We start from the raw sequence: 18,786 nt of genomic DNA, 5'->3' as shown, positions 1-18,786 counted from the left end.
AGAAAAAAAAGAATAAAATAAACAGATAAGAATAATGCTTTTTAATAAAAGAGGAAAGTAAAATTAATAACAAAAAATAATGATATTGGAACACTTAAATAAAACAAACAATTGTCTTCTATTAGTAAAAAGAAACAAGTTAATTTGAAAAAGGGAAGAGAGAAGAAAAGAGAAGAGAAAAAAATAATCAAAAAATAATAATAATAATGAATAAATAAAATGAATAATAATAATAATAAGTGAATAGAGGCAGTGTGACTATGAATTAATTTTAAATTTATTAAAGATTTATAAAAGAATGTCCTGCAGCAGTTTGGGCTTCAGTCTTTGGGTTGAGGTTGGGTTTCCCAGGTTGTAGGTCACTGCTCCTTTAACTGTGGGCATCTGGGAGTGGAACTTCATGAACCGTTTTTTGATATAATCCTCTATTGACTCCATTTGTATTTCGCGATGCAATTGGCTTATTCTTATGAACCAAGGAATATTAACTGTGATTCTTAGGACTTTGTTTTGAAAAGATTGTAATTTTTTCTTTTTCGTGAAGGATGCCGCTCCCCAGACTTCACAGCCATGGCAATGGCAGCAGGATCAGCAGTGGCCTGAGGATTGTTTTAAATATAAGAACAGTTGTTTCTGGTTTTAGTTACTGAATGAAATGAATTAGTTTTTACAATCATACTTAATAATTTTATCCATTCTTTTATTAATTACTAGTTTTTGTTTCTTAAATATGGAAATATTAAAATTTTATCTTTTCTTATAGATTGTACCATTTATTTATTATACCTTAATTTTCTGTCGACAGACAAGAGAATATGTATAACCAAGTTCTGGACTAGTATACAGTTACTTCTATTGGTGTCTTTGCATAAGGTCCGTTATTATTTTTTTTTGTTAAACTAAATTGTTAAAACGATGACATCACCAAGGTCAGGGTTAAAAATAGGGAGGGGTAGCAAAGGATACACTTGCCCTGGACAGAAGAATTTAGAGGGCAACAAATTTTGATTGAAATTTTGTTTTATAGATATTTATTGTTTAAAATGTTTGTTTTTTAATTTTTTTTTTTGTTTTGATCTTAATTCAGACAGTAAAATGAGGTAATGTTATGAGATGATGATTTATTTTAAAAAATGCTAACTAAAAATATTCCTAAGGTTTTAATTTTTCCCATTGATTATGAAATACTTGTCTCTTTTTTAATTTATTGAAACTGAAGATAGGGAATAAATAGGAAAAAGGCAACCAAGTAAATAACAACTATAGTATAAAAGTTTTTAGCACACATTTATTTTTATAGATTGATATTAATATAACGATAATTTATTTACAGAAATTATTGGTTGAATGCTCCTCTTTATTTCTTTACAAATTCAATATAATATATACACAAATAAAACATTACATTACCCTGTAAATGGATATAAATATATTTTTATACTACAGAGTTACAACACAAATACAAATATATCTATCGTATACGAAAATATATATGACTAGTACTCTTTGTTAGCTTGATATAAGAGGTTAACATACATTATGAATCTGTTTCAACAGTATTTTAATATTTAAAATTTGGTGTGTATTGATACATATTTAATATATGTGTACCTATTAATATATCTTCTACCTATTGTAGAGTAAATGTTTTTGTAGTTGTTTGCAAACATGACCTGTTTGCGGTATTAACCACATAATAAATAAGTTTAACAATTAAATAAATGTTTACACCCGAAAATTACACAATATTATATACAAAGAAGACTAGATACAAACTAAGCCTAAGGAACTCATGTACACTCACTGGGGCTGACTCTACAGGTGCAACAATAAGTTGACTACCATGGGTTTTTAAATATTAATAATTTAAATTGTTTACTCTTATATACAACTACTTCACGTACCTTATGAATAATGGCAGTTCATTAATATGGCACATCATTTACAAATAACATTTAAAATATTTACAATTAACAATTATTTTATTACATACACACACGCAGTCATTTTTGATATGATAGATAATTGTGTAAATAACATATAATATGAATATATTGTCATTTATTACGTATATCAAGTATAGATTAATAGTGATAAATATTACAAAACAATCTATTTACAACTAGGTATTTAATTCTCATAAATATTGGAGCTTTTCTGGTAACTTAAACTTAGTCAATAGCACCATGGAAACTAAAAATGTATTTTGTATATGCTGATTACTACAGTTATTTCAATTCAATTTAGGTTTTCAAACACATAGTTAAATTTTCCTAACTTTTCCAAGTCAATAGCTATATTGTAATTCTTTCCTTCTTCAAATGATTAAATATTGTAATACTTAAAGATGGCAATATGTAAATATCCTTTTCCTAATTTACAAGTGTTGAAGGTTTGTCTTTTCAAGAAGCAAATGTTGAACAGATGGCTTCAACTCTGTAAACAAACACCTCCCATCTTACCACCACAGCTTAAAAAATAGCTCCCACCCGCTTCCAACTTTTTTCCTACATTATTTATTCAAGGGAAGGATTCTCTTCTTAAAGTATTTATTGTTAAAGAACATAATTAATGGGTATAGTTAATGAGTCTAGGTTGTTTATGGTTGCTTTACTTTGAATGAAATATAATTTGAAATATTAAATGAAAATTATTTTAAAACACAAGATTTTGTTATTCTGTTATCAAGAGGAAATTTCGGAATTTTTAAACCCTCCAATAGTATGGTTAATATACATAAAAGCATTAGATAAAATCATTGATCTGTTCTAACATGTTTAGTAAAACGTGAAATTATAGATAATTGATAAAATAGGTTTATCAGCAAATTAATCTTCTATGGTGATCGGTTACGAATAAATAGCTTATTTTTACTCCAGGTTTTTATTTTTCAAAGAATTTATTTTTTTCTGTTATCAAGTAATGCTGTCACCTTGTTCCCCTTGAGGATTAAAAATACTAATCATATCTGAATGTAATGACTTCAGACGTGTTCACCTGAAGGGCCTTCATAATAGAAGCAGGAGAAAAATTCCCATAACATCGGGCCTGCTTCATTGGCTGAGGGGAAATCCGATTACCCCTTTCCCTGAGGCACCCTAATCTCCTGACACTTAGCCCTTCGAGTTTTCACGCTTACATTGCCCTTGGCCCATCTTGGACCTAACTAAATCAGAAAATGGCGGCACTCGTACCATCACCCTCCCACTGACGCTTAGTATTAATCATCATGGCCCACCCTTCACCAATTATCCTGTCCCTTCACATCTTTCCCCAAGTTGCTCCCTCTCCTCACGAACGCAAAGAGTAATTTACTTTTAAAATTACAGTATTTTGTTCAACAAATGCTTCTTGAAAGCCTTAATATATCAAGTTTTTTTTTTAAATCGATTTAAATTAATTTGGTTAAAATTAGTATTACCAAAAAAGCATCCACATTCTAGGATCTGTCTAACGAACTACTATTTGTTTTAACAACAAGAAAAAGACCTTATAATACATTTCTACAAGAAATATTTTTCAATTTCAATTGTCTTAGTTCTGTCATTATTTCGCTGGTGGAAAGTCCTTTATTTCCATTTTATCAAAACTGTGGCTGGAATGGATTATTTTACTTTTGTAATGAGACAAATATTCTTCGTTAATAATCTACGAGTTCTTCAACATTCATTTATCTCGATTACAAAACTTCTTAATATTCGAAGGTAACACTATAAATGCATGAATGTCATTTAGTCGGTATACATTACGCCGCCCCTGCCCAGATTGTTTCTCTTTTATAAACTTTCATACTCGTGCCATGACTTATGATGGGAAAAGCTGGTATCGGCATGGGACGCTCGTTGCCGCCCACAAGACATGACCGCCGGCGTGTCCCCGCGCACGGCGGATCTTAGAGGCTAGACTGGGCCGTAGTTGCTCAGCGGGGTGGCCCTCTGCTGTCATACGTGGCTCAAGGGTCCTTTGTAAGGGTACTGGTGGAAGGGTGCCACGTGGGGGCCGCTGAGCAGGCTGGAGCTAGCAGCAACCGTAGAAGCTGCTAGGAGGGGCTTCTTTCTTTGCTTAGCGTCGGGCCTCGGAGCTGGTGCGCAAAGCCTTCCCCACAGCCGCCTCCAAGAACCGAGCGTCTTTCCAGTCCATATCCACACTCCCGATGTTATACCTACAGCCAGGGCCATAAAGTATTTCAGCATGATGACCGAGTGCAGTGGTCTTATAATCTGTTCTCTGCAAGGGCAGACTATGGGTGACATCCATTCTTCTTGTAATGAGCTTTCGTACAAATGGCATCCAATCACAATTGTTGCTGGCACGGTATACAGAACCGAGAAAATGCCTATGCGAATCATCAGCTTTTCTAATTTGTTAGTCTTTGCTCTTCCTCCTTGTTGTTTTATAACATTTCTTATTCTGAATAGCGATACGAATCCACCAAGAAGAAATGATGTACCTAGCAATAAATAGACTAGAAGCGGGCCTAGCACGAACAGCCTCAAATTGTCGGCGTTTGTCGAACCGACATAACAGATTCCTGCCACTGGATCTCCGTCTACTGCTTGCATTACAAGGACTCCAACAGATTTCATAGTCGGGATGAACCACGCTGCTAAGTGGAAGTACTGAGAATAGCCAGCTATAGCTTCGTTACCCCATTTGAGACCAGCTGCCAGGAACCAAGTGAAAGAAAGAATCACCCACCAAATAGATGAAGCCATCCCAAAGAAGTAAACCAGTAAAAACACGAGAGTACACGGTGTAGGTCCTGAAGCGTGATAACGAATAAGTTTTCCATCGCAAGCGACTTCATCATGGCCAAGGAGTACTCGAGTCAAATACCCTAGACTAACCATGAAATAACACAATGAAAGAAAGACTATTGGCCTTTCAGGATACTTGAATCTTTCAGTATCGATAAGGAACGTTGTCAATGTCATAAGTGTCGAAACGCAGCATAAGGCAGACCAAAGCGTGATCCACACAGATGCAAATTCTCTTTCTTCATGGGAGAAGAACACTCCATGACAGGGATATCCACAATTTGGCACATGGTTTACTGAAGTTCTGTTATACAATAAGGGGTTGTTCATTTCAATATTGACCAATGGTGCATTGCAACGGCAAGTACAGTCCTTTTCATTGCACTTCCGGCCCCGACATTTTGTAACTTTCTTCGTCGGTTTCGGACTTTCTGTCCTGTTGTTCATTTCCATACACAATGTTTCAGGGTCTTCTCCTTTTACTGGAAATTTTTCGCATGCCATTCGCTCTGGCCATTGGAAACCGTACTGTTGCATAATTGGTGCGCATCCTGACCTGGCACGTTCGCAGACGGACCTACATGCAGGCAATGGTTTGTGGTAGTCCACGATGCAGATTGGAGCGTAGACCGAGCAGAGGAAGAACTTGAGGTCTGGTGAACATTTTATCTCGACGAGAGGCCAGAACTGATGTACTTCAAGTCCAGCTTCATCCTGGCTGTCGTGGTTTAGCTCATTGGGCATAGACGTGAGATTGTAGCCGATTCCTCGACACATGGGGATGGTGATCTCCTCGCAGCGCTTTCCCGAAGGAGGATCGATGATGGGGGCCAGGTCCGCCGCGACCGCCTGCAGCACGGCCAGCAGCACAGCTACCGTGAGCGCCACCATCCGGCTACCCTCTCATCTGCAACATCACAACAGATTGTAGTTAGAGATACATAATATCTTTATCATATAAAATAAGCAAAAGAATTCGAAAAGCAGCTTCAGTTATATCTGAAGTAATAAAATTATTTTTGATGGTGTTTTTAAAATCTAATTACTAATGATAAAAATTTAAAATCACCCATTGCATTTTTGGAACGCAATTACCAAAAGTTACTCCATATATTATTAATGAAATAATTAATAATATGATATGAGTATTATTAAGTATTAATATGATATAAATGAATAGCTCTGAGCAAGTAAGTGACAACCACGGTAATGCCAACATATTTATGGAATGTGAACTATATGAAACATTAAAGAAGAATTGTAGAATTTTTTGTAACTGCTCTATTGAAAAAAATGATACATAATATTTCCTATCATTTACTTGTCCCAAGCTTTTCAAATATTAATATAAATTAATAACTAATAACATATAAACATTATTAATAAAATATTAAAATAGTTTTTATAATAAACGTATGTATCAGTAATAATCTAACACGAGAAAATGGAAGGATTTAGATATATATTATTTAAATGTCTTATATAAAGTTTATGATGACAGTTTGAGAACTCACATTGGTGTCCAAATGTTCCCATTTACTAATGAATTCTTGGTCTTATTTTTGTAATACTGTTGGTTTTAGATTTATTTGAGGTCGATTTGTATATAAGCATACGTATTGAAAACTATTCGTGTATTTTTAGAGAAAAAAAAAATTAGTATATTTAATGGAATTCCGGGATAGAATACAATCCCAAGTTGATTCCAATAGAGCTATAGATTGTTTCTGTTGGCTAAATTTGCTCTCCTATTAATTGCGAACAACCATGAATAATTTTTTTCAATCTGATCAGTAATCATATCTTGAAGTAAATTGATCATTGAGAGATCCGACATGGCGACGGGGCTTGATATGTACCGTGATTGGAAATCTAGAAGGAGAAGTGTGACTTGGTAGTAAATTGAATGATAGATAGCGTTGACAAGGGGCGCTGATTGGCTGAGCACAAGTGGTGTTAGGGCCTTCTCGACCAATCATTTACTAACAAGAGAGCGGAAACGATATCTTCCGTCTGCTCATCGTACATTTGTGACTCAGATCGACCGGAAAATAGAAAGCCCCGTAGGAAGAGTTCATCGTTTTCTAAATTGCTCTTCATTCTTCTTTTGATCTTTCTGCATCATCTTCCATGTTCGTCTGTACTATGACTATATGTAAACTAATTTACTTTTTAACGTCAATTATAATAAATTATGCAACATTAATTTAATTATTAAATGCAACTTTTTTTTTTAAGACCATTTCAATTCACAAACCCTAGGTTCACATTCATCTATTAGTTACAAATAATAGAGCCTTTTGGGTATTTGAAGCAAAATGAAGAAATACTCATCGTATTTAGAATGAAAGAACACAATTATTTTGAGCAATTTAATATGCCCCTGTTCTTTTAAACCGATAATTTTTTGCTCATGGTCAATATCTTACGATTGAAAAGAAGTTTACATTAATAACACGGACCATCTTTCTGTTATTATTAAGATAATATCTTTATTCAGCGATCTTCCCGGAAGTTTACTATATAATATTATGTGCATCTCTAAGCGTTACAAGAAATATTTAATTATAATTATAACTATGCATAATAAAGCAAAGTATATAAATAATTTAACAAGCAGAGAAAATAAAATCCGGTTAGGCGTTGACGTTAATCATTTAGCCGAGAAGATGTGGCGATGACAAATCACGCGGGAACTCCAACACACGTGGCTCCACGGCCTACATGAGAACTGCCTCTTGAATATGATAAACGTCTCCTTCTTATTTATCACGAAGGCTGAGCTTTTTTTTTTTTTTTATTTTAGTTTTTCTTCTGGGACCGAGTCTATTTTTATAACGCATTCGATTTATCATATCGAATTTATGCCTTTATGTAACCAGTTAAGATAACAAGCTTCTGCAAAACATATATCATTCAGGTGTGAGTTGTTCATACTTATTTGCATTTTACAACCTCTCTGTGGCTTGTTTTATTATGCATGATATAAAAATGAAGCCTTCGCGAGGATAAATATTTAAAGGAGTTTGATACAAAAAAAGTATGAATCCTTCCCGGTGTGTTCGGATTCTGAAGCACATGTAAAAGTTATTTACAAACAAAACAAATATTCCAACAATTTTTCATATTCTACTAGAAACATTAATAATGTAAAATGTAGGCGGTCAAACCTATAATGTATGAACATTTGTTATTTTGTGTTCTAATGGCTCCTGTAATTTATTAGAGCATTAGAAGAAAATCAAATTTGAAAAGTAATCCACAAATCTTGAGATTTATTTGAACCTATATTTGGATTAAGTAACCAATAGACAATTTTGTGAAATTTTATAAGCTATGACCATAATTTTTTTTCAAGGATTTTCATTTCATAAAATAAACCCGAGGCATGTAGAGCGTTCCTCTGTGTCAGGTAGTTTGGATTTTGTTAGGAAATTAAAAACATTTCTGTACAGCTTATAAAACAAACAAATATTAGTTGATTCCTATTGAGTTTAATTTAGCTATTTTAATTGAAATTTACTATTAAACTGAAAGCTAACAAAAATAAAATATAAAATTTATTATTGAAATATTTTTATTTTCTGTACTAAAAATAGGACAAAAGTATGATTTACTAGACAGATTATAGGGCTGAACATACTCAGTATACAGACTAATCTAATGCAAACAAGATTTAGTTTCGAAAATCACGGACTTTCTAAGTTAATACCTGTTATCGTTGAGTTGGTATCCTTGGGCTTTATTTGTACAGATTTCAAATACAACTTGTTCTATCAGTTGGAAATATTTTTTTACTAAGAATTAGAATTAACAAAATATTAAAAACGTTATTCATGGTAATGATGAATTGACAATATGACTAACAAGGAAACCTGGCTTGCATTTATATTTCGTTTTTCACTCGAAAACTGATCGTTATAGCGCTTATAACGAAGTTCGGATACAATAACTTCTTTATATCTTACCATATTTTACACTGTTTTAATTGGGTTCTAAAATTTCTTAACTATTCGAGTTTTCATATTCTTGTAAGGGATGAAATCTATTCTCTCCTTCCCATGTAACGACATTACTTTGTGAGGTAAGGACACCATGGACTACTAAGGGTTAATTAATGAATTGACAGTTTAAAACTATGTTCTTGTTTAGAACCGGAGTTATCCAAAAGAAGAAGATGAAAATTGTCTGCATGTAAATTAAAAAAATCAAGAGATGTGTCAGATCCCAAAGAGATATGCTAGAAATCTTTCTCACAAGATTCGTTACTTTATTTCTTGACGTATCAGAGGAGTTCATTAGAGTAAGAGTGAACAATAGTTGGTTTTAACAATATTTGAGCTAATATGTTCGTATTTTATAGAAGAGTGTGTGTAGTAGGCCTGTTTATGTTTGAATCTTTCATCTCATTATGTGACCAATCGGCTTTGCCTAATCCGCCATTATTTAAAAAATCGTCTAAATCCCCGAGAGTAGCTGTCAAGCTGTCAGGTAGTAACTGACAGACCAATAGCGACTCAATATTAAGTTGTTAATCCTCAGCTTTTAAAATTCTTCGACCTCTTGGTAAGGACTGATGCTATCGCGAGGTACAGGTACAACACAACTCTTTATCGGGAGGCGATTAAAACCTGTTTGTACAATTAACATAGCTGCCTGCACCTCTTGGGCTAGGCTCTCATTAGTATTTTCAAATATTATGGCGTTTATTGAAAATATTTATTGAACATAAATTTGAATAATCAACCATAATTTATTTAATCATTTTTTTTTTCATATTCGCAATTCGTCAAACACAACACTTCTTAAGTTATGATTATAATTAGTTATAGTTTAAAGCTATAACTACTGTTATAGTTATAAACGTATAAATGTTGATTATAGTTTATAATTATATTTGCAACTATTAAAATAATAATTCATCTAAATGAAAAAGATTTATGAGCCTCTCATGAATGAAATATATGCATTTTAGTTGATTAATAATGTTCAACACAATGTAAGTTGTCTCAATAAAATTACATTCCTTAATTTTTTTTTTAATAATAGAAAGCTTTTTGAATATTTTCATATTTTTGTTAGTAATAATTGGTCATTTTGAATTCGTTTAGTGGCAATAGGGTATATATGAAAATTCAAATGTATAATGGGATAAATTTTCAGCTAAGTGGTAATGGCAACTCACAATACACAGGTATCTTTACTCCTTTTACTGATAGGAATTGTGAACTTAGATTAACAACAAAAATTGTATTAATAACTTATTTGTCTATTTAATTCGTTTCCAGATTTGATAAAAACCGGTAGGGTCATTTAACATGAAATGATTATTTGATTTATATATTGTACAAGCAATGCAGTTTTTAAACCCCATCATAGTTCATACTAAGGGATGAAATCTGTTGACATTAATTGTAACTGTAATTTGTTGTTATTTTATGTAGAAGAAATGATTTTTAAGTCTGTTTTACTCTATAAAATATGACTTGCTCGTACATAATATTTGCAAAAAAAAATCTTGATATGATTAAAATTAAAATATTTTTAAAGTCTTTTCTTTTTCTACTGATTGGTTGGTGGTTTTATACTTTCGCCGAAATATAATCCATTAAAGTTCCACAACAAAAATAAAATGGTTTTGGGAAATAATTAAAGATTTTCGAGTTTGAATTAAAATTGAAAGTCCCTTGGATGAAGCGAAGTTGATTCCAATCGGGTTGGTTATTTAACTCCGGTATTGACCTTTAGTTCAATTGTTTATTCAGTGTTTGGGGTTGGTATTTAAAAGCTGTGATGCTCGTATACAATTTTCATCGGAGGTGTCTCGATTAATAACTGACATTAATAATGATAAAATATTTCATTTATATTAGTTATAAGTAATAGAAAATATTAACTTAAATTTAATTGAAATAATATGAGTATATTAAACGAAGACGAATACTCAAAAACTTATGTATTAGATATTTTGCTTAACTGTTTCAAAAAGGCCGATTCCATTTCCAATAACTGGCGTTCAACCCTTAATATAAGGGGATACGTAAAGAATAATTGGAAGATACTATAATATTAACTTTAATTTATTAGTTTTAAGGAATAGATTGCCTTCACGTTAATCTGCTGATTATCTTGTTTATTAGTACTAAATTACGTTTAATATGTATTTTTTTAAGATCTCTACCGATACTATACAAATTTTACAACTATACCACACCCTCACTAATAATTGATTTTCCACTAAACCTATCATGAGAGAAAAGAGGAACCCAAAGTAGAATCGAACCGGACCCTTGGGTGCTGTTATTGCTTCAAAGCAGCTCCATTGTGGAGGCGGCAACTCCTGCCTAAGAAATCCCATCCGAGGGGCTTTACTGTACAAGTTTCCCCCCTAACCTTCCCCCAACCCCCAGGCCTTTCCTCTTTAGGAGCTTCGTCATTCCCCAGTGGGCCTCCCTTTCGGAATGGAATCGGGGAGGTAAACACGTAAAAGCCCGCTTGATTTACCCCCTGTCTGGAGGGGATAGGGTGTATTCCATCGAAATTGTAAGATTTCCCAGGCTGTGGATCCACTGTAATTATCCCGAAGATCAACACACCATATAATGTATACAAAATAAGAATCTTACTCGATATTTTTTTCTAAAATATGCCACTTGCAAAAGAAATTTTGTTGAAACAATAATTGATGTTTTGAGTGGGAAAGGGTTAAGCAACGTTAAACGTTTATACTACTTTATTTCTGTATAAACTCGTTTTTAGGTTTTGTACTTCACATTGAGAATATCGATATTCAAGCTTTGCCGTGACCCATGACCTCACGCTCAAACTACCCCTCCGGACTCCCCCTCCTGCGCGTGCCACTCCCTTCCGACGGGTGAAGAGGGTAGGCTTTGTTATGAAACATTAAAAAAAAAAATCACACGTTTTGCTCTTGAGTACATCATTCATTGAAATAGTTGGAGTAAATGATAGAAGAAAAAAAATAAAGAATCCTCGAGTGTTTGTTAACTAATAGTTTTTTGTTTATTAACCTACTTCCTCTTGATTCAAAGTGGATAATATTGATACCTAATCTCATGATTTTCCGATATAATTGGTACATTTTCATTAATTTTTATCGGCTGCTGTATTTACCGACCAGTCCTTACAGTTGTAATTTGTATACAGTTTCAGAAGTATTCTGAATTTATTGAAGTTTACATTTCCACTTATTTCTTATCATTTATTTATTTATTAGGATTGTTTTAAGTTATTCCCTGCAAAAAACAAAATAAAAAATAATCTAGTTTTAGGGCTTTTTAACAAAACACTAAAATAAAATTAAAAACATAAAATTATTCGGAAATGATTAAATCTCATTGTTTTCTAGTATGAAATGTTTACATTTTAACTTATCCTCTACATAATTGTATGTTCCGAATATTTTATTTTCAAAACTTAAGTTACATCGTACCTGGAGCTTTTAAAATATGACGTAAACATAAATTCAACATGGGTCAAGTGGCTTTGAATGTTTTTTCAATATGTACCTACTTAAATTGTAAGGTATATCGTTTAATATTCTTTTTGTTATAAATTATATTTTCGTTAGATAACATTTTTTGGTTCTTCACTACTGAGCTTGTTCTTTAAAACTAATTTAGTAATATATAAGAGGATGGTCAGGGTTGCGGTCAAAAGTGAAACAAAAATAGTTTACAACTATTTATTTTCCGACGTTTCACCCCACTTTCCAGGGCTTCATCAGGGCTAAAAATAAATCAGGGCTTTTTAGTCCTGATGAAGCCCTGCAAAGTGGGGCGAAACGTCAGAAAATAAATAGTTGTAAACTATTTTTGTTTCACTTTTGACCGCAACCCTGACCATCCTCTTATATATCAATTTTTACGGTCAACTATATATACATATATATAATTTAGTAATAGATGGATTAAATTACCTTTGAAAATATTTTTTTAATTAAAAATAAAAAGTAACTGGCAAAAATAGTTAATTATTGTTTGTACAATATAGTTGGTGTAAAAGAAGATAGTATTTATTTAATCAACACGATAATCAAAATGTAACGTTCTAATTATACGATTTTTTTAGCTGTAATGTTTAGTCATCTATTCATCATTTAAAAATGTATTATGAATCAATGATAGAATAGATTCTGTGCAAATATTATTAATCAATTTTAGGATATAAAATTACAATAACTCCTTTATACAAATAAATAAAATTGTATATTTGTATGTACTCAAATATAGTACAATCATATTTCTTTTTATGCACCTATGTCTGAGCCAAATTTACTGTTTTTAAGTTTTGACAAAATCAATATCTATTATTAATTACTTATAATTTCACAAGTTTGTCGATGCGTTAATTTTGTTCTGGTGCAAGTAAATAAAAAAAAAAACTTATATTCGCGAAAACATAACTTAAACTGGTACTCTTATCATCCACTCAAATATAACATGATGCAGTTATACGATACAAAACCGATCATGAAACACAAGCCTCTTGGTTGTTGGTAGCCGTTGTAATGCGATCCTTTTGTTTCAACGATCTTTCTCAGAGATTTAATGCCTGCGTAGGAGCTTACAAGAAATACAGCTTTTGAAGCTTGTAGATATATCCTCCTCGCCTCCTTTTATTATGCTAAGAAGAAATAATCTACCAACACTGGCGTCTGGTGTCTCAGGTAGAGTAAACTGCATTTACATCGCGGTTTCTTATCTCGGATCAGCCCACTCAGTCATCAGAGTGTATTTACTGCCGGGTAGAGGTAGTACTTTCAGTGTGTTGACGTTGAACAGAAAAAAACAATTAATGCCATACCATCTTTTGCAGTATTCATGTTGGGTTATGAAATATATTCAGGCTATATGAATTTTTTTCTTTTTCTTTACCAGTCCTTAGTGGAGAATTGTTTCTGCATCATTTAATTTTATTATGACTTAATAAAAGTCAATTTGAGATCAATTAATTTTTTATGCTTAAAAAAAGCATTCTCTTTTTGATTCACTACAGATGGTACATAAATTGTGGCTGCGGTAATATGAAATTTCAGATCTGCCACAATTGGTTTTTTTCTATATTTAGTAGAAGATTTCAGTGAAAAAAAAATCTAAAAGTTCGTTTATTCTTAGGACAGAAGTGTTTATCTAATTTACAAAGTAGGATTCGGAGGGAAATCGCGCAGAGGAAGTAAGAAAATTAATAATTTCATATAGTTTCCTCCTTATTTTTATTTTACACAAAATTAATAATATATGTTATTTATTTGAATTATATGCTACATTTTTAAAATAATTGTTTTCCTATCGGATAATTAACCCTGAAATGTTCGGGTTCAGATCCTACATGACATCTGACAATTTAATAAGTATTTTTTCTTGGCAGACATCGCTGATTGTGGTTTTGATTCCTTGATTATAATTACAAAGCTTTAAAGTGCCTTATTAAGTGTTTTGTAATTTTTTTTTATGAACAATATAAAATGTCACGCATTTTAAACCATCATTTAATTTCAGCCGATTTCTATACTTTTTATTTCAAGTGGCTAATCATTTATCATTTTAAGGCTGAAAGAATATCAATTCTATTATTTTTAGTTGAAATAGTGGTGTCATTAAAACATTGATGACACTACAAATTGCGCTGATTATCTTCAGATAAATTAAATCTAGTCTAATGGAAGTACCATTTTAGGCCCAGTTAATTTGTAATTTATATAAACCATTTTATTTTTTTTCGAGAACTTTAAATAATAATTAATACAACTGTCGATTATTATAAAATATTAAATATAATATTTTATCAAAAGAAGTTTTAAATTTAGGTATGTTGTCAGTTTTCTAGTACTACTTCTATAAATTTATAACAAATGATTAATATTTCTATGAAATCCAGTCTAGTAAGTTTTACCAGAAATTAAACATTTTTACTTAGCTTTTTATTTAATTCCATTTCCAATTAATTATCGATACATTAGGTTTACCTAATTATAATCAACGTCTGGATCGAGTTCCGTTACGGGATTAAAAATGGTAATTAGAGAATTTATTCAAACAGTCTTAAAAAGGAAAGATTGATTTATTGAATCGATTAATGGTTACTCATTGGAATAACTGGTTGAGGTAATCACACATAATAAACGAGATATTAAGTTAAACGGATAAAAAACAAGTTACTCCTATTTAATATCAAAGTAAAAAAAAAAAATAAATAAAGAGGAATTTTGGAGGAGAGATTCAGAGGATAAATAAAAAAGAAACGAGTATAGGGCATATTGAGTTGGCCCCACATGACAACAGGTCTTAATTAGGAAGATATCGCGATAAAAACTCAAAATATTTCGAGCAAAAAAAGTGCAAAGCGGAATGGCCTCACGTCTCGGAATGAGTTTTCAGTGCTTCTGTTTAGAATTCTAAGGAAAAAAAAAATAAAACAACTCGAACCGGTTTGCCCTTGCGAGAAGCCCGTAATTAATCAATCAACTCGGAAAACCAGGACAGGCCCTGTAGAAGAAAATTTAATGATAGCTAATAAAAAAAAACCATGATTAGACTCTTGTGTGATCAGATAAGTGACTTGTTTTGATTTCGGAGTCATCGTGAAGATACAGGAAACGGAGAACAGCTGTTGGAATCAACATGATAGGTTTAGTAATTTAAAATAAATACAACAAAACTTCATTGAGGTGACTTTCTTCAAGAGCCTTAGAAAGTTTCGGAACTCGTGTGGTATCCGGCTTATCGACGGACGACTCATTCCAAAATGTCCCGAACGTCTTCGAGTTCCAGGAACGTAACGTGAACAGGATACTCTGGAGGTGTCGTCTAAATAACTATTACTTCCATAGATAATGAGGATATTATCCATCTTTTTCTATATCAAAATTAAAAAAAACATAATTCTACATTTCAGAGAATACAGTTGAATTTATTGTATATTAATACTGCACAATGCGTTTTAATATTAATATTAAGCCTAGAGGTAGATAGATATGTTATCTCATGCTAATGCTGATAATTTTTTCTTTTATAAGAAGTAATGTGCAGGAGCTTTTGTTTAAGTAGTTTATCCCGTTTTAAATGGGATAGATAAGAATTTCTTTATTTTTTTTTTTAATATTTACTATATCCAAGGTCCGGAATTCCATTTAAGGTTTAATATTATATTCGCAGTTAGCTGGTAGGTTTTTAAATTTAGATTTAAATAAGCCCCCTAATGCTCACAATCAGCTACTGATAGTCATGTACGCGTCTTCATCATAAATTTCAAATTTAATACCTACACTTTTTGAATTTTTTTATAAATGATGTTAGCTGTTATTTTTTCTTTATTTTATTTATTTTTTAAAAATGATTTTAAGTATATTTTTATTGATTTTATTTAGGTCACTTTGATATACATATTGTTTTTTCTTCATGTGGTAATGAAAAAAAACCCAAGAGATAATTATGGGTGATATTATATGGTCACGAGATACTCTTTTCGATTTAGTAGTTTTTCCAGCACCGAATGTTCTGCCAGTTCTCCTATACCTACCAAAATATTTTTTTTCGGATAGTGAATAGTAATAGTTCTTCGATCACTGCAATAATCTTATGGAACCATTATTAATTACGTATATTAATATATAAAGCTGAAGAATTTGTTTGAACGCGCTTATTTCGGCTACTGCCAGTTCAACTTGAAATACTATTTTTGTGTCAGATAGGCCGTTTATTGAGGAAGCTTTGCTTTGCAGCAATCCTAGCTCATTTTTTCCACAAAAATTTCGGATGATTAATATTCAGTTAATCAAATGCACTTAGTTATGTACTGATCATGAGTAGTCCATGAAACCGAGGGGCATAGTTATTACCATTACAAGTATAAATATGTATGTAATAACGCTTTGTAGAAAAAACCAAAATAATTTATGCAAAAAATACATATAAAATTTCTGCTTAGTACTTTGGTCTTCGACACTAATCTATCATCCTTCCTAAGACGTAAGAGGCCTCCCGGAAATCTTGATTGATTGTGAGTGATGAGTTAAAATCTTAAAATACTACAACAGAAATCTAGATTCCCCTCCGCTAAGAATCTGTGATTCAACGTTGAAATTGTTAGTTTTCCAAACTCCCTTCGTCTGCAATGTTCTTCCAGTGTGACAAGAAGGTGCAGAGGTAGAAGAGCCTTATCGGAGAGGACATCTAGCCGATGGCGAGTCGATATCGGGTCCGGTATGTTTTCCGAACGGCCAGTAGTGCTGCATCTGCGGCATTTGCATGTCCCCGCGGGGAGGACGACCAGCTGGCGGAGAGGCCGATGTGGGATGTCGGTTGTGGAAGCTGTCTAGTGCGGGTGTTAATGGTCGCTAACAAGTTATATAACTCTTATCTATAAAGCAATAACTCCCGGTTTATCAAATTAATTACTCGACCAATATTAACAGTTGCTGAATTGGCTTTTTCAAAATGACAACGACTATTGGCCGTTATGTCCAATTTGATTTGATTGATATAACTGACTAATTCATTTGAAAATGGACGAAGAAAATTAAATGAGTTCATTGTAGTCTATTGAATCTTGTGTTATCATCCGTCTACATTTCTTCTGATCAACATAAATTCAACAAATATGAGAAGTATGTTCTATTGTATTAGCTAGATTTTTTTTAAATTACAACTTGGCAATGTAATTTGACATATCTTAAACGGGTATTATACATTATAGAAACGTATACCCCTCTTCCGAATTTGGGTTAATTTATTAAAACATATTAAACTTTTGCTTCATTAAATTAAGCTTTTTTTTTATTTTTAGAATATGTGTTTTTGATGTATGTATTTCTTCTAATCTATTTGCGCAATTTGTGTAAATAATTACTAACGAATAGTTGCAAAAAAAATGTATCCAAGTATATCTAACAAATGATTTTGTTTTAAATTTTATTTCATGGGTTGAAATACCATGTGACTTATGAATCGGTGCTACTTTAGGAAGCTGTCTGAAAGGTATTTTTTTTATTTACCATGAAAGTTAAAACAACTTTGGAATCTTCCAAAAATACCATTAAAATCTTAATTTTTGTTTACACTTTCCTTATTATTGATAATGCTTACTTTTTATTCTTATTTTATTTTTTAACTTGTTGCTAGTGGGGGTGTTCTATATTCTGCTGATTACTAGACTCACTCTAACGAACCTTTTGTTATAAATTAATCTGTGATTGTGCCTACATCTTTTGCAGGCGCTGAGTTCACTTGTAGTCAAATTTAGTGAATCACTTCAACTATTTAAAAATTATTTACTCAAAGATAACACAAAACATTTTGACTCAATCACTTTCTCGTTTAGCACTTAATATTCTATTGAAGAGGTGGACTTAACATTGCAAGGTGGACTGGAGACAAAATTTTGAGTAGGTACTCCAGACGATGGCATAAAAAAAAGTCTCGACTTCCTCCAAACATTGATTAGAAATCGGAGACTACAATTACATAAAGATTAAAAAAGAAGAAGCAAAGGCTGTGAGGGAATGCTTTGAATCAAAGCTACCTCTACATTTGGAATAACAAGCAGCCATTAAACTTAATGAGGGGATGGCACTCTTAGGAATACATATGTTCTCTTAGGGTCCACTTTTGCTTGATTATTCCACGTGCTAAAACCTATTTCCTGTTCACGTATCCATTCCGCTCGGTCGTCGGGGACGTTTTAGAATTCATTTAATTTAACTGCTTACTTGTTGGATAGATTGGCTTCTAATGGCTTATGCGCTTAAGAAGGATGTCTTCGAGGAGTATTAGTTTCGGGTTTGCAATAAAATTTGTACAAGCTCGAACTTTTTCGAGTAAAAAAAATATATACTAAGCAATCTCCATACCTGAAGTTAGTCTTGGAAGAACATAAAACAACATGAAAATCACTTCCCTTGTTTGCTCGCTCATGTTTTACGAGCCGCTCAATCATGTGTAGCCAACAGCCTATAATTCATGAATCGATTTAACGTCTCCTTTTAAGCTTGTGTGAAACTTTATTTATA

General features: G+C 32.2%; 1 protein-coding gene across 2 annotated transcripts in view; it reads right to left on the bottom strand.

Moving 5' to 3' along the window:
• Positions 1-1,268: 1,268 nt before the first annotated feature.
• Positions 1,269-18,786, bottom strand: part of LOC106690080 (frizzled-2) — a 71,859-nt gene continuing 54,341 nt past the window's right edge. For both annotated transcript variants that reach the window (XM_067049375.1, XM_014435363.2), the window contains exon 2: positions 1,269-5,664. In XM_067049375.1, the coding sequence (XP_066905476.1) occupies positions 3,942-5,648 (1,707 nt within the window). In that variant the 5' untranslated portion in view covers positions 5,649-5,664 and the 3' untranslated portion in view covers positions 1,269-3,941. The remainder of the gene's footprint in view (positions 5,665-18,786) is intronic.

Source organism: Halyomorpha halys, unplaced genomic scaffold (assembly GCF_000696795.3).
Source record: "Halyomorpha halys isolate HHAL.00 unplaced genomic scaffold, Hhal_1.1 Scaffold1571.1, whole genome shotgun sequence".
Taxonomy (NCBI): Eukaryota; Metazoa; Arthropoda; class Insecta; order Hemiptera; family Pentatomidae; genus Halyomorpha; species Halyomorpha halys.
This window is presented reverse-complemented; position numbering and strand designations above follow the sequence as displayed.